This window comes from Typopeltis vanoorti, chromosome 4 (assembly GCF_054136105.1).
Source record: "Typopeltis vanoorti isolate ZY-2024b chromosome 4, IOZ_Tvanoo_1.0, whole genome shotgun sequence".
NCBI lineage: Eukaryota > Metazoa > Arthropoda > Arachnida > Uropygi > Thelyphonidae > Typopeltis > Typopeltis vanoorti.
The window spans coordinates 138,550,747-138,577,047 of record NC_143552.1 but is presented as its reverse complement, the minus strand read 5'-3'; the positions used below and the strand labels follow the sequence as shown (position 1 = coordinate 138,577,047).

The 26,301-nt window shown below is 35.2% G+C and overlaps 1 protein-coding gene across 1 annotated transcript in view; it reads right to left on the bottom strand.

Moving 5' to 3' along the window:
• Nucleotides 1-26,301, bottom strand: part of LOC150107708 (ubiquitin-associated protein 1) — an 84,496-nt gene that overhangs the window by 20,916 nt on the left and 37,279 nt on the right. The window contains exon 4 of the mRNA XM_090391483.1: nucleotides 6,060-7,106. Within this exon, the coding sequence (XP_090247609.1) occupies nucleotides 6,060-7,106 (1,047 nt within the window). The remainder of the gene's footprint in view (nucleotides 1-6,059; nucleotides 7,107-26,301) is intronic.

Genomic DNA, 26,301 nt, shown 5'->3' with positions numbered 1-26,301 from the left:
AGTTCGGAGTAAACGAAAAACTAGTTTGCGATTGGAGAAAAAAATTAAACTTTAATAATGAAAATGGCAAAAAATAAGTGTGCATTACGGAAAGGAATTTGTAAGTGGCCTATTCTAGAAAATAATGTGAGCGGATTGGGTTCGAGAAATCGCCAAAATGGACTCGTTATAACAAGAAATAATATTCGTTTATTTGCTTTGAAGTGGGGCAAAGCAAATAAAAAGGATAGCGAAAACTTCAAAGCTACAGTGAGTTGGTGTAGCCGGTTTATGGAAAGAAAAATTTAGTGCTTCAACTAAAAACGAAAATCGCACAGAAACTGCCAAAGGATTTGGATGATAACTTATTAAGTTTTCAAAGATTTATAATTGCTAAAAGAAAGCAAAAAAATTATTTATTGTCTCAAATTGAAAATATGGATGAAACTCCAGTTATGTTTGACATGATCGGGAATAGAACAGTAGAATTGAAAGGAAGTAAAACTATTTCTTTAAAAACAACTGGACATGAAAAAAGCCGTTTCACAGTTGTACTTGCTTGTAACCTGTCCCTGTTTGGAAGAATGTTTCCCTAGAAAGGATCTGTATGTGAAATAACTTTGATATATCGTGAGAGATGATTAGTGACCTTGGAGTGATTGATGATAAGATAATTTAAGCTGGAAAGTTGTAGGTTTATAGAAACTCTATGGTCCAAGTTATGATTTATGCATTATAGCGTTAGTATTGATATCAGAATTTTGCTAGGAAGGTGATTATGTTAATCATGTACCTTATAATTTTCATGTATATCTCTTAAGCCTTAATAAATATGTTTATATCATCTGCCTGAATCCAGCCGATTTTATGAATTCAAATAGCCACTCATAAAATTACTAACGAACCTAGCGGGAGGGACATATGAATGTAGTTTAATCTTTCAGGCCATGACTGCATGTAAAACAAAGAGAAGTGAGAATAGTTAGATTAGTGTTTGAAATTTTATTACTGTGTATCATTCTGAGATAGCCACCTTGGATAAGAGTGTTATCTATCCTCTGTATTGGCTGGCGTAGCAAAAAAATAAATTCATCAATATTTAACAGATGGACTGTCTCAGAGGACATAATCTTAGGGCATTGTCCATTACATAGACAAAGCCCTAATGAATGAAAGGATTACACGTGACAAAATTTTGGGAGCGGCCTGAATCATGGTTTGTTTAAGAAAAGGAAAGTGATAACTGATTTATTTAACTTATTAGAAAACTATTACAGAAGCCGGGAAGGAAATAACTGTAAGGGAGAGTAGAAAACAGTGGTAAAGACAATAACAATGATAGGAATATATACAAAGAGGAGTAAATATAGCTATAACAGTACTAAATTAAAACCTATGATAATTTTTAAAAGAAAAATAATGCCAAAGATCAAAATTCTAAGAAACGTTTTTGTCCATGTTCATGAGAATGGTTGGATGGACAAAGCAGGAGTTAAGCTGTGGATAAAAAATATTTGGAATACACAACAAGGTGCATTAAAAAATCCAAACAGTCTTTTAGTGTGGGACATGTTCAAATCCCATTTAATGGAGAGCACAAAAATCTTTATTAAGAGAGAATAATACCAATATGGCAGTGATTCCAAGTGGGTTAACTTCACTAGTGCAGCCGTTGGATGTTTGTATAAACAAGCAATTTAAAGACAGTTCACGAAAACAGTGGAATGCATGGATGCAAGAAGGAGAGAAAAGTTACACAAAAGGAGGATAAATGGGACATGCGTCTTTGGTAACTATGTGTGAATGGGTAGCAAAAGCATGGGATGAAATAAAACCAGATACAGTAATAAAATATTTTAAAAAATGTGCTATGTCTAACAAATTAGATGGCTCAGAAGATGATTTTGTTTACAATGATGACGAAATTGATGCTAAATCTGATGGAGAAAACAAATACAATTTATATGACGATATACCGTAAGAAATTACAGAACCAGAGTACGATGAACTTTTCATACATTCAGACAGTGAAAATTAAATTTTAACTATGTAGTTACCTACCTACCTATTTTCTTTTGTAAATAAATAATTATATAACGTGTAAATAATTTTTTTCTGTAAATAAATTTGATATAAGCTGAAATATTTTTACTTATTTACCTTTTTTGTATATTGCTAATAAATTTAACAGAATATGATACGTACTAGTTTTTTCCTGGAAAGCAATCAATTTTTGACCCGGCGTATAAGTCAACCTAAAAAATTCAGTACTTTTTTTCAATGCTGAAAAGACGACTTATACGCTGGAATATATGGTAATTTTTAACACTCTCTGCTGTACTCTCTCTCCAATATATCAGAATCACAACGGAAACCAGGAGACCAAACATGCACACAATAGTCCAAGTGAGGTCTTAATCAAGGCCTTGTAAAGAGGCAAAATGACATCCTTATCTTTACATGTGAGTGTTCGTTTCAGAATTGCAATTGTCTTCTGAGTTGTATTTGCAATCTTTGCTACGTGGCCCGTGAACTTCAACTTCCTATATACTTCTCCTAGGAGGATAATTTCGCTGTTGGAAAAGTGGGATTGGAGAAAGTCAATTTTTAAGAAGAGGAAATTAAAGAGCTCAGAGTGGTTGGTTGTATTCGGGGAGCGATAGAGACAGCAAATGAATTTGATTGAGTGGGAAAGGGATATTTTCAACCAAAGAAGGTCCAAGCTGGGTGATTGTAGGTTGGGTGCTCTCTGGCAAGATATGTCACAGCGGATGTATGCGCAGCTGCCACCCTTGGAACGAAAGTTGTTAAAGAGTGAGTAGTTTGGAAAGTTGAGATAAATAGTGCTGAGGGTAGGTGAGATTTGAGTTTCTGCCAGAAAGAGTATTTGGGGTTTGGTAGACTGAAGGTGGTAGTGAACACTATTAAGGCCACGGATGTTGGTAAAGTGGATATGTAGGGTTTTGTGAGTCATATGTTTGACCGCAAGGGTCTTACACGTTTCCTATACAGTGCCTGCATACTGGTCTCCATGATGGCTGCTAGTGGCATCACTTGGTTTTTGCACCAGTTTAACTTGTCTGTAGTCAACGATCCAACTATTATCAGCATTTTGACGTTTTTCTTCGAGATGTCTTCAAAGTTGGCATCTTTGTTCCCTTTGCGCAAATGATAAATCTGGTCAAGCACATATGTGCGATTGGGGACAAGTGTCTTTGAACTTGTTGCTGATCACTGTTATTAGTTTTGATGTGCTTGTCAGCGTGTCACAAGTCACTTTTACTAGGCATGGAAAGTTTGTTCCGTCCGTTCTTTTATTTATAGGCCCGAAACGATGGCACCTGACAATATTCTTAGAATCGATGTTGCATTCTTCAGCTAGTTTGTTGATGTCCTTTTTTTATGATTTTCCGTTTTCCATCGGAAAGTTCTTTATATACAAATTTTAACAGCAAACAAGAAATTATAGATGTTAATACTCATAGGCAATTATTATTAATTAAAAGCTGACATGGCTCCGGATATTATTAGTGTTATTGAGTTGTATGCTTTAATTCTCACTACTGTTAAGTAGAAACTTATGTTTTTAATGTGATGGTGTCATAAAATATGGTCACAAGATTTGTGTTCAAGATTTATACATTTTTATCCATTACAATGAAAAAACTCAATCACTGTGACTTTTAGATTTTAATTATACAAATTACAAATCTGATTACTGCACTCATAGCTGAATTTTTAAAATTACATGCAGATATACTTTGTATATGTGTTGTTCACATGGGAAAAGGAAAAAAGGTCATTTATAAAACTATCTTAATAAACGTCTTGGCAAAATGATTTCATCTGATATTTCTTGGTTAGAATGACATCAAATCCCACCTGTGGTGACACAAGTCTTAATCTTTTTAAATGAAATTAACAGTTTTAAGCTGTGACAGTTGTTTTGACCAGGCATGCAGTGAGGAATATATATCCATACTTGAAGTAGAAAAAAGCCATCAAAGGCTTGAAATGTGGAAAGGCAGCAGGAGTAGATGATATTCGACCAGAAATGCTGAAGGATGGTGGTATAAGAGTCTTACAGTGGCTGCACTGCATAGTTCAGAAAGCCTGGACAGAGGGACGAATTCCCGATGATTGGAGTAGAGCTCTCATAGTACCCATATATAAAAAGGGAAATAAAACTGCATGTGAGAATTACAGAAGTATTTCCCTACTGAGTGTTCCTGGCAAGATCTATGCAAGTATACTTGAGAAACGGTTGAGAAGAATTGTGGAAGAAAAGCTTGGTGAAGAACAAGCTGGATTCAGGCCAAATACAGGCTGTCAGGAATAGATCTTCACTTTACGACAAATAGTGGAGAAAGCATGGGAATAGAACAAAGATCTGTATTTAAGTTTTATCGATTTGGAAAAGGCATATGACAAGGTGCCAAGAGAGAAGCTATTCAATACTCTGCAGTTATATGGTGTCAATGGGGCATTATATCAAGCAATACTTAGTCTTTATTTGAGTTGTGAGTCAGCAGTTAGAATTGAAGGAAGTACAGGAAGATGGTTTAATGTTAAATCTGGTGTGAGACAAGGATGTACATTATCCCCTCTGTTATTCATTATCTATATGGATCACATTATGAAGGAATGTGGTATTAAACCTGATATCAAAATTGGAGATGTTAATGTCAGCTCTTTGCTTTATGCGGATGATGTTATACTTCTAAATAAATCCGCTACAAGTCTGCAAGATTCTCTGACTAAATTGAATAGCTGTTGTAATAGATATGGTATGAAGGTCAGCAATAAAAAGACAAAGACAATGAAAATAGGCAGAATCATTGAAATTGTCAACTGTGTTGTGAATGGAGAATCAGTGGAACAAGTAAAACATTACAGCTACTTAGGCACGATTTTTACTGAAGATGGTAAACTAAATATAGAAATAGACAACAGAATCAGCAAAGCTGGTATGGTGGGAAGTCAATTGAATAAATTCATATGGAATAAGAGAGAAATTAGTCGGAACACTAAATTAGCTGTATACAAGACAGTGTTCAAACCAGTTTTAACTTATGGATCTGAGAGCTGGGTCAGAAGTAAAACACTTGACCAAAGACTAGAGACCGCAGATATGAGAGTCCTGAGAAAGATTAGAGGCGTGAACAGATGGCATGAATGGCAATATCATATTAAAAATGAGGATATTAGGAAAGAACTTGACATTGTCAGCATCCAGGAATGCGTTAGCAGAGCTAATCTCAGGTGGTATGGTCACTTAAACAGAATGGGCGAGGAAAGATTAGCAAAACAAGTGTTCTCTAGGTTGGCAGGAAAACGACCCAGAGGAAGACCAAGATATAGGTGGAGTGATATGGTACAAATTGCTTTAGATGATAGAAATATAAGATCTGATAATGTTGGAGTCTTGACAAGTAAAAGACTGATTTGGAGGAAAATTGTAGATAGGAAGTTAGTAATGATGTAATTTTTTTCATGTACTACTATCACATTCTGTACACCCCCTTGAGGGTACATGGCAGGAATTTGATGATGATGATGAACTTTTCACCCCTTTTTTTTTATTCTACAAAGCAGAAAAACTAGCCTGAGAACATATATGCAACATCTGTATTATGGCCTTACAGAATTGCTATGTAATAAATAACCATAAGAAATAAGATGGTACTGATATCCCAGACTTCCAGACAAAAATCACCACAAATTAATAATACAAAAATAAGAAAACTTAATGCTATAATTTAAAGATGCCAAGAAATTGTATTCTTGGTTTCATCCTTTATCCAAGTGTAAGCAAACAAAGTTTGCGTGTGAAGTAACTTCACAAATTGGCTACTTGTATATAGAAGGATACTAAGGCAATTAATGTGAAGTCATTAGCCTCTATATACAACTAGCTCAATTGTGAAGTTACTTCACGTGTAAACTTTGTTTGCTTACACTTGGATAAAGGATTAAACCAAGACGATAATTTCTTAGCATCTTTAATTTATAGAATACCCAAGTGAAAAAACTTTTAACAAAAACATAAAGCTATAGTTATGCACTTTCAAAAAACTTACTTGCTGATCTGTTAATCTCTTAAGCAAATGTGGAGGAGGAGTATTTGATCGCCGCAAATGAACATCCTCTCCACAACTATCTACTTCTGGGAGACAACGTAAATCTGTAATACTCTTGGAACTGCGTAACTGAGTAAATGCCACTGGTGAAGAAACACTTGGATGATAACTTACTGTCCAATGTTTTGGTAGGGTATCTGTTTCACTGCTGTTCATGTTAGTAGCAACAGTAGTAGTAGCACCTAAAGAGGTAGGCAACACAGGGATATAAACAGAATTACCAGAAGACAAACCATTAATTGGTAATGATTTTTGTGGATGTGTTATGTCCTTATGAACAAAACTGACCACTGGAGATGGGTCACTAGAGCTTCTATAAATTTCTGAATTATATTTACTGCTGGTTACTGTACTAGTAAAATTTTTAAATGAGACCTGTGAAGATGCAAACTGTTCTGTGCTCGGATCATTACTTTCTACTTCCGATGGGCTTGAAATCACTGCAGATTCCTGGGATGGTGACACACTACTTGCTGCATTTTCTAACTGATTACTACAATCCAGTACTACTCCATCTTTGATATTACTGGTTGAAGGCACAGATGTACTCATACCCTGAAATACAGTATTGAGTTCTTCCAAATCATTTATGGTTTGCAGTTCCATGTAGTCAAATGGACTAGATGAATCATTTTCAAAATCTGCTAAATTTAATACTTTGTGTGAAAGTTCTCTATTTGGTTTTAATTCTTCTAAAGTTTTAGATGGAACAAGAGGCTGAGGCTGGAGGATACAATTAGACTGCCAATTTGATAATACTGTATTATTTGCAACTACTTCATCTGATGTTTTTTTTATATCTGGGTTGGTAGTCGGATGTAAAACTTGATTTCCATCATTTCCCTCGTTTCGTGTTTCCGATAATATTTTTGTAAAATCTTCAATTTCTGATCCTACTTTATCTACTTTAGCATTCTCTTCCTCTTTTTGATTTTGTCTATATATTTCTACCATAGCTAAAACTTCCCTTTCAAGTGAAAAGTCATACTGTAAAACAAAAAACAATATTTTACAAGAAAGTTAAATTATATAATAAATAAAATAAAATAAGAAAATATTAGAATAATTAAATGTTATTTATGATGTTCTTTGAAAACCAAGTAAAAAGGATGTGCAATTGCACTTATTATATAGTACAAGCAAGCTTTTATATATATATATATATATATATATATAATTTCCATTTATGTTTGGGGAAAAAAAAACATTTTCAGTTTGTTAGAACAAAAAGCCATAAATAAAATTTTCTAATGGCTTTAAATTCCTTAAAACAAGTAGTTAGGGATAACTCTTTTAGCCCTAACTAACTTTTTAAAGATTATTGGGCTTGAAGTTATCAATGAACTAAGGCTCTCATGGGGGAGAGATTATAGCAGACAAATGCCATCATCTTGTGGCCCTAAATCCTAACAGGTATATATTATGTCTGAAATATTGTGAGTTCTATATTGATTTTTTTAAGCTATAGAGTTAGAGCCCAAGGTTTCAGGAAGGGGAACTTTACTTGCCTGTGCCAAATATTGATTAACTTGGGAAATGAAAGGCCTAGAAAAAAATTCCTCTGGTCAGCAACTAGAAATTGTCTTTCCTCCGGCAGACTAGCACTATGGAAGCAAATGCCATTTCCCATAAACACATTAAGCAGTTATAATTATAATCTTATCTTACTCCATCTTACCAATAGTATAAAGACATCCAATTTAGTCTATTTCTCACCTTCCTTTTAACATGTTTAGTTAAATAGCCCATCGTGGCTAATTAACTTGGCTTTGTATAAACCTATTTAATGTCATGACAGGGTGATCAATCTATTTATATATTCTACTAGGTGTGTGTCAAAATGTGTATTTCTCTGGCTGGTTTGTTTATTTTGTGAAATGAAAAACATGAGTGTCATCGAGAAAATACACTTCTGCCTCCATATGAGACTAGAAGTGGCAGAGGATCTGAATTCAGGTCTTTCCACGCAAATGGCATTGCCATTACTGAATGATCTATAAATGTTTTCTCTATATTTTTTTTATAAAGAAAATATAAAAATTAACTAAACATTTTAAAAATTAAAGAAAATTTAATAAGGAGAAAGATATCCCAAGAATGAGTTTTTAATTCCTTTTAATGCCAGTTTTGAATCAGCACTGGCACACTGCAGTCATCAAAACATGGCTGCTGCATCTATATATTAAGGAACTGGTCTAACTTTTCAAAAAATCCTTTCCTTCATGCTTACACGGTGATCAGAATACATTATGCAAATTATGGAAACAACTAGTATAAAGGCATCATACATATCCACAGAATACCATCATCATCATCATCATCAAATTCCTGCCATGTACCCTCAAGGGGTGTACAGGATATGACAGTACTACATGAAAAAATTACATCACTACTAACTTCCTATCTACAATTTTCCTCCAAATCAGTCTGTTACTTGTCAAGACTCCAACATTATCAGATCTTATATTTCTATCGTCTAAGGCACTTTGTACCGTATCAATCCACCTATATCTTGGTCTTCCTCTGGGTCGTTTTCCTGCCAACCTGGCAGAGAACACTTGTTTTGCTAATCTTTCCTCTACCATTCTATTTAAGTGACCATACCATCTGAGATTAGCTCTGCTAACGCATTCCTGGATGCTGACAATGTCAAGTTCTTTCCTAATATCCTCATTTTTAATATGATATTGCCATTGATGCCATCTGTTCACGCCTCTAATCTTTCTCAGGACTCTCATATCTGCTGTCTCTAGTCTTTGGTCAAGTGTTTTACTTCTGACCCAGCTCTCAGATCCATAAGTTAAAATTGGTTTGAACACAGTCTTGTATACAGCTAATTTAGTGTTCCGACTAATTTCTTTCTTATTCCATATGAATTTATTCAATTGACTTCCCACCATACCAGCTTTGCTGATTCTGTTGTCTATTTCTATATTTAGTTTACCATCTTCACTAAAAATTGTGCCTAAGTAGCTGAAATGTTTTACTTGTTCCACAGGTTCTCCATTCACAACACAGTTGACATTTTCAATGATTCTGCCTATTTTCATTGTCTTTGTCTTTTTATTGCTGACCTTCATACCATATCTATTACAACAGCTATTCAATTTAGTCAGAGAATCTTGCAGACTTGTAGCGGATTTATTTAGAAGTATAACATCATCCGCATAAAGCAAAGAGCTGACATTAACATCTCCAATTTTGATATCAGGTTTAATACCACATTCCTTCATAATGTGATCCATATAGATAATGAATAACAGAGGGGATAATGTACATACTTGTCTCACACCAGATTTAACATTAAACCATCTTCCTGTACTTCCTTCAATTCTAACTGCTGACTCACAACTCAAATAAAGACTAAGTATTGCTTGATATAATGCCCCATTGACACCATATAACTGCAGCGTATTGAATAGCTTCTCTCTTGGCACCTTGTCATATGCCTTTTCCAAATCGACAAAACTTAAATACAGATCTTTGTTATATTCCCATGCTTTCTCGACTATTTGTCGTAAAGTGAAGATCTGATCCTGACAGCCTCTATTTGGCCTGAATCCAGCTTGTTCTTCACCAAGCTTTTCTTCCACAATTCTTCTCAACCGTTTCTCAAGTATACTTGCATAGATCTTGCCAGGAACACTCAGTAGGGAAATACCTCTGTAATTCTCACATTCAGTTTTATTTCCCTTTTTAAATATGGGTACTATGAGAGCTCTACTCCAATCATCGGGAATTCGTCCCTCTGTCCAGGCTTTCTGAACTATGCAGTGCAGACACTGTAAGACTCTTATACCACCATACTTCAGCATTTCTGGTCGAATATCATCTACTCCTGCTGCCTTTCCACATTTCAAGCCTTTGATGGCTTTTTCTACTTCAAGTATGGATATGTATTCCTGACTGCATGCCTGGTCAGTGTTTTTTATCACTGTGCTGTCATCACTGCTTGTTTCATTTAGCAGTTTTTCAAAGTAATTACTCCATACTTCAAGGATATCTTTTTCTCCTGTTTTCATTTCACCTTTATCATCTCTAATTCCTTTTACAGCACTCTTTCCTCCATTCCTAAGCTTCTTCAACAACCTCCAGAATATTTTGCCACCTTCTTGATATTTATTTTCTATATTCTTGCCAAAGTCCTCCCATGACTTTTGTTTAGCTAGTTTTACACACTGTTTAGCTTTCTTACATTTGTCTCTGTATTCTGTAAGAGTAAAAGCTGACTTATTTGCCAGGAACTTTTGATATGCTTTCTTCTTTTCCTTCACTGCCTCTTTAACTTCCTGTGTCCACCAGGGAGTTCTGATTTTTTTATCTTTGCACACAACCTCACCACATGCCTCTCTGGCAGAATCAATCAATGTTTCCTTCAGAGTTTGCCACTGAATCTCCAAGGTTTGATTCCTGTTCTCAAACTCTTTCATTTTCTTTTCAATAATATTTCTGTATTTTAGTCTACAGTTTACATCTGAGAGCTGCTCAACTTTTATTCGCTTTAAAACTTTCTTACATGTTATTCTTTTGAATATGAAATTCAATTTTATCCTGCTCAAGACTAAATAGTGATCACTTCCAATTTCAAATCCTCTGTACACTCTGGTGTCCTGCACCAGGGAGAAAACATCACTATCAACAATAACATAGTCAATGAGACTTTTCTTATTCCTAGCCTCTTCTCTCCATGTGAATTTGTGCACATTTTTATGTTGGAACATGGTGTTAGTAATAACCAGTCCATGTCCTGAGCAGAAATCCAACAGATATTTGTCATTATTATTAGCTTTGCTCTTTTCTCCAAATTTTCCCAAAATATTTTTGTATGTCTCACAATCATTTCCTACTCTACTATTCAGATCCCCAACAAGGACCAACTTTTCCTTTTTCATTGTGTCAGTTGCTTTTTCTAAAGCGTCAAAAAATTCCTCCACTTCTACCTTAGTAGAACCTTCTGTGGGACCATAGGCACAAATAAGTCTCATTGTCCAGTTCCCCATTCTCATATTTGCCCACATTACTCTACTTGAGACTGACTGCCATTCAAGAAGATTAGCCTCGTATTTTGTGTTGAATACTATGGCTACTCCTTCTTTTCCTTGATTGTTATTGCCTGAATATAACATTTTGTATTTATTGCTCAGAAAGATCTCACCAGTTTTGGTCTTTTTTGTTTCAGTCACCCCTATTATGTCGATCTGGTACTTATCTAATTCCTCAGCTAGCTCCATTTCTTTGCCATTCAGGCTTCTTACGTTGATAGTACCGATCTTTAACTCTGGTGATATTGAGTTGGGGTTTGTTTTCAGATTTGTTCTAGTAGCTGACTTTTCGCTGTTCGCCCTGGTTCCCTGGCGAAAACAACGGGGGCCTTGTTTAACCGGGCGACGCCCCAGCCGGCATGAAATTTTGTCATGTTGTACCATCATTTTTTATTTTGGTTTAACCAATAAGAATACAATTTGGTCGGCTAAATCCCAAATTGCCAGCCCATCCTTGTTCGTTCAGTATCAAAGTAGATACCCAACAGGGTGCACCACGAGAAGGTGAGGATTGGACATTAGGTCAGAAGCCCTGGTCGGTTCTCCGCATTCCTTTAAAGGCTATGTGGAGGTCTCCTCTCAGTTATACAGCTTTGACCCTTAAGCACCCCTCCACAGAATACCCACTAACAGAAAAACCGACATCAAGCCAGTTATCAATCAGTTAGAAAGCAAGTTTACTAAACATAAATGGATGATGGAGGCAAGAAAACTCAAGATTACAGCTCAACAAATTGATGAATAGTTAAAACCTGTTTCCGTCTAAATTAACATTTGACTAAACTTAATAACCAACTTCTTTATGAAGCAAAACAAATGAGAGCAAGTGGTGCAGTTAAATATGGATAAGAGATGGCAAACTATTCATGAGAAAGAATAACAACACTAAAGTGATACGGATAAAAACACCAGACAATCTCAACGAACTCAAACAAAGAAGGCAGTAAATCTAAATGTTACCTATGAATAATTGGAACAATATAAACCTAATGGATTTAGGATTTAACATGAATAATTTAGATTCTTATACACCTGTAAACTGCAAAAATATATATAATTTAACTTCTGTTAAGAAATTTTTTGATACTACTATAAATTCATCCAAGAATTTCAGTATATATCACGTTAATATTAGATCTATAAGGTCAAATTTTGATAATTTAATGTTACTTTTTACAGATATTCAATCATATATAGATGTACTAGTCTTAAGTGAAGTATGGATCAAACAGCTTGAGGTTGATCATTATTCGCTCGCTGATTACGATATGTATTATGATTGTTGCGATAATAATCATTCAGGTGGATTAATTCTATATGCTAAAAAAAATATTTATAAATTTCACAGACAGGAATTAAAATTGCAAAGTGCTGAAACTGTAATGATTTATGATACAGCAATGAATATACTTATAATTGCTATATACCGTGCATGCGATGGCCCAATAGATATCTTTCTAACAGAGCTAACTAATGTCTTAAAAACCTTAAAATATGACAATATCATACTAGTGGGGGATATAAATTTGGACCTTCATAAGAGTAATAGTAAAACTGAAGAATATAAAAATATATTATCTACTCATGGGTTTCTTGCTTACATCGATGGCAATACGAGAGAAGTGTACAACTCGATTAGGTGCATTGATCACGTATTCATAAGAAACAGAATGGCCTATGAGGTATCCACTGCAATCTACATTAGTAATATAACAGATTACCATTCGATACTTTTGAAACTATCTATACCTGATAGTGTTAACATGAGTTGCACAGGTAGTCAGAATAAATTTGTAATTGGCACCAATTATAAAAAATTTGAAAGATACATAAAACATTATCAACTGCCACAAACTGACTTATTAGACACAAATCAGTTTCAGTTATATGATGAATTTATCAAAATGATTAAATATGCAGACACTAAATCGCAATAGTATAAAACAGTTACTACAAAAAAGGAGGTTACACACACTGGATAACAGATGAACGAAAAAATATGATAAAGACAAAAGAGAAGCTCTACTATAAGCATAAAAAAAAACCATACAATTTAAATTTTGAATATGACTATAAAAATTTCGTTAACATCTAAAGGAAAAAATAAAACAGGCAAAAGAACATTCTCTGCTATTGAAATTTCTTTCTTGTTGTAATGATAAAAGTAAAGAATGGAGGTTGGTCAATATGATAATAGGTAACACAAAACAGAAAATGCAAGAATTTCCAGAGGGCAATGACATCACCGATATACTTAACAAAATGAACAACCACTTTACCAACTATGGCAGTTGTGTTTTTGACCCTGCAGAAAGGGCAAAGTATGTCGGTCACCTTCCGTGGATTAAGAATTCTATGTATCTACATGCAGTAAATGAACATGAAGTGAAGAGTGTAGTAATTGGATTAAAAAAAGGGGATAAAGTGGGATGTGACAACATAAATGTTAAAAAGTTAAACATTATCATTAGGCATAAATTACAATTCTTTACAAATATCATTAATAAATCCTTTGAACATGGTAAATTTACAGAACACCTAAAGACTGCTTCAGTCGTACCGTTATTTAAAGGAGGAAATAGAAATGAAATCAAAAATTACAGATCAATATGTATACTATCCACAATCTCAAAGGTTATTGAAATTCTGATAAAAAAACGCTTAAATAGCTATTTAAATACAATATCCTTTTACGCTACTAATCAACATGGGTTCAGATCCGGAAGCAATACTGAAAAAGCGCTACTCGAGTTTCATATAAAGGTCTATAGTGGAATAAATGAAGGAATGCACATGGCAGCTGTTTTTCTTGATATATCTAAAGCGTTCGACTGTGTTCATCATTATCTATTGCTATTAAAAATGTCCAAATACGGCATTAGGGGAATTAATAATGACTGGTTCAGAATCTATCTGAATAATAGAAAACAATATACCAGCAATGATATATTTAAAAGCACAACAAACATAATAAAATATGGAGTCCCACAAGGGTCGGTACTAGGACCCATCCTATTCATAATATATGTTAATGATCTATGTAAATACAAGCTTTTTGGCAAAATGATATCCTTTGCTAATGATACGGCTTTAGTATACACCGAAAACAATCCTTGAAATCTAAAAAATCGAATTAATAGCGATATGTTAAAACTAAGTATATGGTTTAGCAACAACGAATTTAACATTAATACCAACAAAACAAGATATACGTACTTTACATTAACAGACAAATTAGATCACAGTATACTATAAAATGGCATGAAAGGAATTGTAGTGATACTCTAAATTGTAAATGTAGCTTAATCAAAAAAAACAAAAAACATCAAGTATTTGGGCCTCCATATCGATAGCAATTTGAAGTGGAACTCCCACACCACTTTCTTAACAAATAAGTTTAGGTTCATAATTAACAGAATATATTATGTTAAAAAATTTGTAAATGCAGTTCTTAAGATGTTTATAGTATTCCTGGGTAAATTCTTCACTGCAATATAGCATTACCTGTCGGGGAGGAGACTATTATAACAATCTGCTTCCATTAATAAGAATACAAAATAGAATAATTAGAGCCATAACTACTACCAACTTTGCACATTCAACCAATGATCTGTATATCATTCATAATATTCTACCATTTCAGAAACTACATCTCTATGGTTGTCTGTTATATGTAAAAAGAAACACTGAAAGTTTCTTGGTATATAATGTAGACTATGGATTGCGCTGCGGTCGAAACACGCTGGAAGTACCTAAGGCTAACAAAGAAATTTTTCATAAATCTTTTGAGTACATTGCAATGAGCAGCTATAATACACTTCCGAATGAAATTAAATCTATAACCTCAGAATATGTATTCAGAAAGGTTGAGAAACTACCTTATGGGATTAAAGAATGTTGACAATTATTTTAAACGTATAGTATAAGAAATCATTATAACTCATATATCATAACCAATTAAGGAATTGATTTACAAATTGGTTCATTCAATTAGGAATTAAAATATCAAGATGGACATTATTATAACTGGTAAGGGAGTCCTCTTAGATGCAGGCCCCAGACTCTCAGTGTCTGTTTAAAGCTAATTACTTTTCTAGTAACCAGTATAGCTATGGCCCTTGGTTACACATATTTGCATTACTCTAAACCAATTACTTACCATAACTTTGAAACCATTCAAAATATATTATATTTTACTTGCATATATGAGAAAACTTTTTATTAACCATAATAAGTTAATACCAACAGAATATGATAGTAATACGTGAATTTTATTTTGTAACATTGTACTGTGCATTGAATTGTATTGTGAAATATTGTCATAATTATACAAGTTGAATAGTATAATATGTATAATTTGTATACGTGATGCGAATAATAAACATTAATTTAAAAAATAAAAAAAAACTACCGTGTTAGAGTAAAAAAACGTCGAGTGTTTATTTTAGTTTAATATAAACCAAAATAAACACTCGACATTGGTCAGTAACTTTAGCATGCCATGTAGATTGTAGTGCAGCTTGTTTCTTTGTATATATGCATATACTCCAGATGATGATGACCTTAATGTTGTATATATGCATATACTCCAGATGATGACCTTAATGTGAAGGTCAAAACGTCGAGTGTTTATTTTGATTTATATTAAACTAAAGTTTTTACTCTAACACAGTAGATGATAACTAATATTTAAGGAATTGACAGTGTATACTAGAAATATAAATTAAATCAACTTTAATATATACTTTCCGATATTTCGGCAAACGTCACGTTGCCATCTTCTTGGGAACTTAATACAAAGACACATGCACACAAGTACTAATAACAGCAAATGAGACTGAAGCTAGGAAGCTAACGTTTTCCTAAAGTCCTGATGGTGCCCCCTGGCAGGCTATATTGGTAGTTCTTGGCCTTTGGGCTGAAGTTCTTCTAATAAAAGTTTCCCAAATTTGGGGCAGTCTCATGCATCCAAATTTGTTGAGGTTTGGCATGTTCCTAAGGGCCGAGGCTGATTCCATGAATAGTCTTTCATACTTGAACTTGCTGCAGTGTATTACTGTGGCTTTCTTCCATCTTATTCTGTGGCGAGTATCCAGAGCGTGGTCTGCAAGCCCAGAGTGGCTGTACTGGTGAAATCGGATGTAATCCTTGTGTTCTGAGATTCTGATATTTGCTGTCCTGCCTGTTTGGCCAAAGTAGGACAATTTACAGCTGCATAATCTTGAAGGACAACCTTTAAATTCTTCTTCATCTTTTGAGTCTAACATTTCATTTATAAATCATTTGTTTTTTAACAGATTTTTTACTAAGGGCAAGAAATTACTGGCATTTTTCTTGAAAAGTTGGAGGTTATAGCTATTGGTAAAACACTTCATGAGGAAGACTGTTCTAGAGGACAAAGTTGATGTGGCTGCTCCTGTTTTAACGACAATGATGGCTGCCAACTCAGTCAAGCAGTATCCATAGAAAAGACACAAATGGAAAAAAAGACACCTATAGAAAAGACACAAAGTTGAACCATTGTATCTGTGAAATAGTGGATGAAGTGTGCTAGTGAGGGAGAATCAACCAGCCAAACTGCTCTACTCTGAATAGAATCAAGAATTTTTAGAAAGGCTTTTAGGTACAGCACAACAAACATGAACAGTATTCTAAGGATGGGTAAATTTGAAATATGTACAGTGATTGGATGTGTGAAAAATCACATCTTGAGTAGAAAAAGAATGTCTAGTTTTTTAGAAGCTGAGAAAGCTAACAATATTAAGGGTAGGTGAGCTGAGAATCCTTTTACAAGAAAAAAAAAAAAGGGGGGGGGGGTGATAAGAATGCAGCTTGGTAATATTGGAGGGTGACCAGGTTATCCTCGCTCCACAAAATGATGGTATGGCAATCAGTATTTGAGGCACTAGTTGCAGATGATCATGAATCTTAGGGATGCCTGAGACTACATAGTTTGCTGAAGGAGCAGGATGAAAAAATTGTCAGCAAAGCTTTGGATGGTATTAATATTGACTGACATAATATTGATAGAAGAAAAAGAGTAGGTGATAGAGCCCTGAGGCACTCCTGCATTTGTGAAGAAGCTTATAGAGAAGTAGCCTTCTGTCATGACATGCAATGACCAGAGAGAGAGAGCTTACTACCCAATTATAGATGGTAGTAGGAGACCAAAGAATGGCAACTTACTGAGCAGGCTTCAATGCCAGACATAACTGAAAGTTCATGACATTTCTTGAAATTTTCCATAGCATTTGTCCAGGCTAAGATGGCAACTGTGGATCTAGAGTGGCAGAATCTTTATTGGCGGTCACTGGTTAAATGGCAGCCCTCTAAATGGCAGAAATGTTGCCTGTTGATGACTTTTTTCTTTATATTGGAAAGATCAGTCAACAGTTTGATGGCAGGCTTTTATCTTCCCTTTTTTAGAATAGGTTAGATATACGCTTGCTTCTTCTCATTGGGATAAATTTTGTGCTCTGGAGCACAAAATTTAGGTACAAGTGAAGTCTGATGTCTTTTTGCTGAAAAACCAAGTGCCATGTGCATCTATTTCTAGTATGGTAAGAAGCAATTTGCTCAGTCATCTATGCAGGAATAGGAGAAGAGATATGCTAGGATGTCAACTTTATCCTTAGGCCTATCAAATGAGAGAGAGAGAGAGAGAAGAGCATGTGTAAGCAGAGATTGCATTTGATGGCCTTTGCAAGGGGCCAGAAGGCATGCCTTCTATTTGGACAGGAGTGTTTTCTGCTGTTGCCCTTTACAAACTGAGATTTCAAATTGATGATTGTTTTGCATTTATTACATTCTTCAACATACATTGAGTATGAAGCTGGGGTTCTTGTGGCAAAGCCACCTGTAATATGCTGATTTTTTTTTTTTTTCTTAGCATGGAAGAAATAAAATGGCAGAAATTTTGGATGGAATGGAGAATGAAGGCTTTCATACCAATGAGGATAGCTTCTGCAACTTGCTCAGGTCAGGCATGGTAAGAAAAGACCGAGGACACTGGAATAGTGTAGAGGGTTACAAGGTACCTGGATCAGAATAGTGGAAGTAATAGTCTGACCATAGAAAAGAAAAATGGTGATGTCAAAGGTCATCCCACTTAGTACTGTTGCAGCCAAAGAACACGAGGTGAAGAGTGACTGAAGGGAGGGCACAGAAAGAAGAATTGGTTAAGGATACTGGAAGAGTGGAGAAGGTTACCAGGTATCCAGATTGGTAGATGTACGATTTGCATTAGGTCACTGCTTATTGTTGCGAATACTTCTGCATGCTGTCTAGCAGGTAAATGGTGTTGGAAAAGGAAAGACAATTCCAGTTTTGTGGACATTAACTCACCTAGATTACTTCATTATTTGTATAGATGAATTTCAGAGATATAAAGGTAAAGAGGTTGGAGAGGTTTCAGAATTTGGGGAGTAGTAAATACAGTAGATGAATGTTGCTGAATGAGCAACATTCATCTACTGTATTTACTATGGGAAGTTAAAGCAGAAGATTCCAAATTTGGCATTCTTGGCAGAAAGCAATGTTCAATCTCACAAAAGGCATAGATACCATCCTCATGACAAAAGAAATCACGCTATATGAAATTTACAGTGAAGTGAAGTGCAGTTTGGGTTTCTATCAAGAATAGGCTGGTCTAGATGATTGTAAGTGCTGATGTACATCAGTTGTATGCATGTATGCTACAGATTTTGGTAAAGTGGAAGTTTTTTCCCCCTAGGAATTTTGGCAGTATATTTTGTTAGATTCATTATTTTTGCAGAAATTAATTTTTGAGAGAGAGGTTTACTTTAATCACTGTCACAATCATTGTTTGCTGTATGTTTAATTTTTAATTAGCAAACAGATGAAAAGATAAAGTAGAGACATGGTGAGAGACAGATGCTTGGACAAGATGCTCAGGAAGCAACCAGTCTCCTTTACCATGCTGTGGTCACGACGTGTCACATGCTCAGCTAGGTCATGCATAGAGGGTAAAACCAAGTATAGCATGTAACAGCAGGATTATGTGCCACCTGATGACATGGGTCTCCTCCATATTAAGGCAAATCTGGTAACAATCGTTCACCAACTACAGAGCAAACTTTCAGCTAAATCTAACTGTGAGAGAAAGCTAGATGATGATGTCAAAAGAAATCCTAAAGAGTCCTTTTGCTATGTCACAAGTAAAAGTTACTATGGAAGGATGACTTTAAAAAGTGCTGATGGTGGGGAGATAACAGAAGCAAACCAAATAATTGAATTACTGAGCAAGTATTTTGCAGGGATGTACCATCTAGGTGGTGATGTTACAATCCCCGATGTGAGAATAGAGGTAAAAGAAAAGATGTGCTGCATAAGAGACTCCAAGATAGCAGCAGCAAATCTCAGGAGTGGTGGTTAAGGTATTGGAGAAAGTGGTGAAAGACAAAATTCAGGACTAGGTAGATAGGAATATAATACTCTATAAGGAACAACATGGTTTTGTGAAGGGTAGGTCTTGTGTTAGTAATTTGCTTACTTTTTATGATAAAGTGACAATGGAGTTGAATGAGGGAAACAGATACTCGGTGATATTACTAGACTTTGCAAAGACATTTTACAGAATTCCACATAGAACTACACTGCATAAATTGGAGCAAATGGGAATAAGGATAAATATGAATCTGGCAATTTGGATTAGAGGGTAGCTGATAGACAGATATCAAAGAGTGGTTTATGGAAGAGGTGAGTTTCAGAGAAGGCAGGTGACCAGTAATGTACCACATGGCTCAGTGCTTGGTCCTCTGTTATTTAATTTGTACTTCAATGATATAGGAAATGATTTGACAGGAAATATTCAGTTGTTTGCTGATGTTACTAAACTGAGAAGAGCTATGATAAATGAAAGAGATACACAGATCCTGCAGGAAGACTTAAATCGACTAGTAGTATGGTCCGAGGTAAATGACTGACAGTTTAATGTGGTCAAGGACTTGAATGTGATTAAACAGGGAGTTTAAGTTTAGAGGAAATATTGCAAAGGTGGCAATCCATTCCATCAAGTGGATGGAATGGATTGCCAGCAGTGAATCTGTACCCAGAGATTCCAAGGGAATGAAGAATGGTGGAGAGGATTATTGCAGGTCTATGAAATGCCCCTTTATCAGAATAGATTAAAGCAGTGGTTCTCAACCTGTGGTCTGCGGAAATGGGACAGATGGTCCGCAGGCAGACTTAAATTAATTGAACAAATATATTCTTAATTATCAAAACAAATTAAAATCGAATAAGTAAAAATTATTGAAATCAAATGGAGACTTAAAAAAAAAACAACAAATAGCGTCAGAACGTTCAAAAGCGGAAGCAATAACTATATTGTTGTTCACTTTACCCCTCTTTTATTACTCGTCATTCTGGCACTACAATTTGTAGCGGCAGAATGACGAATAATAAGAAGGGTGAAGTGAACAACAATAGTTTTATTGTTCCACCTTCCCTTCCTGTTTTGTCAGATGTGAAGTGAACATATGTTATCCACATTTCAACCAATCGCTTGTTGTTTATTGAGTTTTATTACTGAAAGTTTTCCTCCTTCAACCAAGGCTCAGTATACCTTTAGAAGTGCTAAATGATACTGGGACAAAGTGTACTGTGAGTTAAACCTAGTATTTATATATTTTTCCAGAAACGTTTTTTAATAATGGAAAAGTGGCTTAGAACTAGGACTTTGAAAAGCAAAGCAAATGAAACAGGTGATGCTAACCCTGATTGTGATACATGTGTTGTAACGGTGAGTAAATCTGATATCATTAAAGTAGAAGAAACAAGCAGTTCAAAGAAAAAATACAACCACTAAATAACAGATTTTCAGTATTCTGCGATGAAATGGAAGTGAATATATGCAACTTTTGCTTCATTCTGAATTTCGCTGGATTTGCAGGGGCAAAGTGCTAACAAGGTTTTTTTTCAATTAAGACGTGAAGTTTTATTGTTTGTAAATGAACATAATTCTGATTTTGCATCAGTCCTTGTTGACGAAGCATGGTTATCAACACTATCCTATCTTTCAGGCATTTTTTCGAAATTAAATGAACTAAATCTCTCCCTTCTGGGAAATTCTTTAACTGTTTTTGATGCCTACGACAAAATACAGGCACTCAAGAAAAAAAAAAAAAAAAAAAAAAAAAATGGTGTTGTGTGTTAGTTACGTAAAAGACATAACACTGGCCAACAAAAAAAATTTTTTTTCCTGCTGATTATGATCTGACACTTGTTTTTTACTAATTTGGGTGTGCTGATTTCAAATATCAAACCCATTTTTCTCTATCACGTTAGGTTTTTCCTCTATGGCATTTTCTTTTTGCTCATTTGCAAGTTTTTGATAGTTTTAAGGAGGCAGTACTATTTAGAGGATCAAAAAAAAATCGATTTTTTAATATTATTTTCTGAAAGTATGTACTTTTAAAAATCTGTTCCCAACTTTTTATCAAGAAATTCGAAAAATTCCCGAAGATATACCCTATTATTCAAAGCAGTGCGCAAATCAGAATTGGAGCGCTCACCGCTCTCGCTTGTTAGTAAACGAATAAATGAGTAAGAACCTACAATGGCACGTACTGGCACATTGAATGCGAGAGAGGCTGATAACCGACCTAATACATTTAGGTGATGAAAAGTAGGCAATGACAACTGCCTAAAACAAATGAATGCTATATGCGTCATAGTGGACAAAGAACGGTCGAAATCAGTCAATCGTTAATCGATTGACTGATTTCGTGAAAGTATGATGAGCGCTTATAACGTTTCAATAAAGTCTGTTTTTTTTTGTCTTGTTAATTGCATGTTAGTCGGCAGTGAAGAAAATACATCATGTCTACTACTCGAAATTGTGTCAATAGTGTAGATTCCTTCTGCTACATTTGTGGCAACTTTACTGTTCCCAGTCAAAGGACAAATATCACTGATTTCGTTAAGAAAGTGTACTTTGCATACTTTGACGTAAAAATTGCAGATCAGGACAAGTCATGGGCTCCAAATAAAGTGTGTAAGTCATGTGTAGAAAATTTACGACAGTGGAGCAAGGGAAAATGCCAAAAATTAGCTTTTGCCATTCCAATGATTTGGCGTGAACTGAAAAATCACGTAGATGATTGCTATTTTTGTTTAGTTCAGACTTCTGGTTATAATAAGAAGAATAAGAAAAAATTGTGTATCCAAATCTCGACAAAGCAATTCAGCCAGTTGCTCATTCCAATGAAATAGCCGTGCCAATTTATAAAGGACTTCCTTTACTTGAGAACGAGCATGATCGGGATATGCCAGATGTTCTTGAGGAGCAAGACCCGGATGTTGATTTAGACAATGAAAATTTAATTTCTAGTTCTGGACCGCAACGTTTTACTCAAGCAGAATTGAATGACTTAGTAAGAGATGTGGGCCTATCAAAGGAATCATCAGAATTGTTAGCTTCAAGATTAAATGAAAAAAACTTACTGGAGCAAGATACGAAGATAACTTTTTATCGTAGCAGGGAAAGTAATCTTGTACAATATTTTAAACATGAGTGTGGGTTTGTTTACTGTAACAATGCGTCAGGTTTACTAACTGAAATGAGTGTTGTACAATATCATCCAAATGAGTGGCGTTTATTTATTGACAGTTCAAGCAGAAGTCTTAAGTGTGTCTTACTGCACAATGGGAATGTATATGGCTCAATTCCTATTGGCTATTCAGTCCACTTAAAGGAAACATATGAGGACATTAAAAAGGTTCTGAAGTTATTAAAATATACAGACCATAACTGGATCATCTGTGTGGATCTTAAAATGGTGAACTTTTTTACTTGGCTTTCGAAGAGGATATACAAAGTTTCCGTGTTTTCTATGCTTCTGGGATAGTCGAGCTACAAACCAACACTGGAGTCAGAAACATTGGCCTCTTAGAATATCCTTAAATGTTGGAGAACAGAATGTTATAAATCTACCTTTAATCGACAGAGAAGAAATCATTTTTCCACTCTACACATCAAACTAGGTCTTATGAAGCAGTATGTTAAAGCTTTAGATTTACAAGGTGACTGTTTCCAATACATATGTGAAAAATTTCCACGACTTAGTTATGAAAAAATTAAAGCCGGTGTATTTGATGGACTGCAAATTAGAACTTTAATGAGAGACCCAAATTTCAGCAATTCTATGAACGAAATTGAGAAAGAGGCCTGGACTTCATTTACGATGGTGGCGAATAATTTTCTTGGAAACAAAAAAGTGTGCAATTACAAAGATCTAGTGGAAACAATGCTTGAAATTTTCCAGCGCCTAGGTTGCAACATGATAAAGCTTCATTTCCTATACAGTCATCGTGATGGATTTCCCGAGAATTTAGGTGCTGAAAGCGATGAACAAGGCGAAAGATTTCATCAAGACTTAAAAACTAGGGAAGATCGGTACCAAGGAAGATGGGATTCTCACATGAAGGCCGACTACTGTTGGAGTATTCAAAGGGATTGCCAAAACAGAACACACAGCAGAAATTGCTACAAACAAAAATTTATTCCCTGAAACTCATGTATAAGTAAAATTGTTATTTTTTTATAAATATTCTTGTAATTTTTAATGAATATTGTTAAGTAGTTATGTATCTAATCATCGGCCTCTCTCGCATTCAAAGTGCCAGTACGTGCTGCCGTTGCAGGTTCTTACGCATTTATTCGTTTACTAACAAGCGAGAGCGGCGAGCGTTCTGATTCTGATCTGCGCACCACTTTGAATAATAAGCTATATCTTCGGGAATTTTTCGAATTTCTTGATAAAAAGTTAGGAACAGATTTTTAAACGTACATACTTTCAGAAAATAATATTAAAAAATCGATTTTTTTGATCCTCTAAATAGTACTGCCTCCTTAAAATTATCAAAAACTTACAAATTAGCAAAAAGAAAATGCCATAGAGGAAAAACCTGACGTGATAGAGAAAAATGGGTTTGATATTTGAAATCAGCGCACCCATATTAGTAAAAAACAAGTCTTATATAAAAGTCAGCAAAAATTGTGTTGGACTGTGTAATTTGCACCTTTTCCAACATTGGAATCCCTTTTAGTGGAAAATGATCATTTTGTTGATTCTGAGTTTCTGGAAAGGGTTTGTGACCACCTCAAAACTCTGAAACAGAATTTTGAAACATATTTTACGAATAACTTTTATAAGAAATTTCTGTGGGTTCGAGATCCATTTCAGGCTTAGTCATGAGAACGATTATCAAAAAAAGAACAGTTAATTGAGCTTTCAAGTGACAGTGAGCTTAAAATGCAATTCCATGATCTTCATTTGGCTCGATTCTGGATCTCGCCTTCAGCGAGAAGTGAATTTTGAGAATTATCTGAAGAATTGAAAATCGTCATGCAGTTTTCTACAACCCATCTTTGTGAGAAAGGATTTTCATTGCTCCTTCAAATGAAAACAAAATACAGAAATAGTTTTAGTGTGTGTGTGTGTGTGCCTATCTTCAACTGAAGTTGACCAATATTGAGCCAGATATCCAGCAACTCTGCAAAAGCTGAGAAGCTGAACCATCTCATTAAAAGTAGTAATATAATTATATCATATTATTTATTTGGACTACAGTTTCCGATTATTCTCGTTACTGGTTTTGGAATTAATCCATTTCCAAAATCAGACAAAATTGGGGATGAAACGAAAGTTACGCAAAGTGGTGTCACGGTGAGGCTCTGCTGGCGAGGAGGATAACTGTCCGCATATTGTTTAGCGAAATTCCGTATCTTGTACAGTCGCTTGCAAGAATATGAGGCTGAGCAAACCGAATCCGTCGCATGCAGGCAACAACATCTGTAGAGTCATGGATTGTACAGAAACACACGAATACAAACAGTACACAGGACGGATATAAATAAAACCACCACACGATTAATGAATCTGCCAGATTTATGATAACCACTGTTGTGCCTCTGGATAAAACAGGACGGATATAATTAAAACCACCATCATAACACGATTAGTCCAAATCACATACGTATGGTATATACAGCATACGTCACTGGCAGGAGAATATGCCTGACCACGTGGATGGCACTTTGCGACTGACATCGTGGGTGGGTTAGACTGTTTATAGATATTTGGAAGGACCTGACATAACAGGATGTCTTAAATTTCTTTTTGCTGGTCATCATGGAAAACTCCTCAGGGAAATAAGGCGATTCGTATCGGCCTAAAGTGTGTGTGTGTGTGTGTGTGTGTGTGTGTGGATTGGGAGGGGGGGGCCCTTAATGGCTTTGGAACGTTCTGGGTGAAATTGTTGGGTATATGCAGGGTATGGTTTGGACAGGACAAGGGATGTCATCCATGATGGAATCCATAGATGTCAACTTCATTTTCAGTATTATGATGAGTGGAGTAAGATAAGAACAACATTTTCCCCTCGTCTCACAATGCCCTTAGCAAATGGAACAGTTTACATGTTGCAGATTGAATCAGAGAGTGCGTGAAGATAAAAGTTGTTGTGGGGAACTTCATGAGTATGGGCAGATAAATGGGGATAACAAAATATAAAAGTTGCTGTGGGTAGATGAATGGGGGTTAAAGATACACGTCGTTGTGGGCAGATGAATGAAGGTATCAGTGGGACACCGCTGACATTCCCCATGGTATCAACAGTGAGGTGAGCTTAACGAGCATGGGGTGAGCTTAACGAGCATGGGCAGATGAATGGGGGTATCAGCAAGACGGCGCTGATATACCCATTCATTTGCCCATAGCAAATCGGAAACTGATACCTTTATTTGTTTAATAAAAATTAAAACTTTGTTCAGTGATGATACACTTTTAATCATTTACTTTGTAAATGTTTATGTATATGTAAATGTTGGTAATCTCACATACATTTAAAAAAAAAATTACATAACTTAGTGGTCCATAGAATTGTATTAGGCATTTTACTGGTCCTTGGGCTTAGAAAGGTTGATGAGTGTTGACCAAGGACTTCAAAAACTAGCTGGTAGGTGAAAAAGAGAAAACATGATAGTAGCATTATAAGTTGTTAAAGGGGATTCATAGAATTGAAACTGAAGAGACTTTTTTCAGTATATGGCAGGAAGGGAGAGAACGAGGGGGTCATCCATGGAAATTGTGTAAGAGCATGGTTGGTAAGCGTGT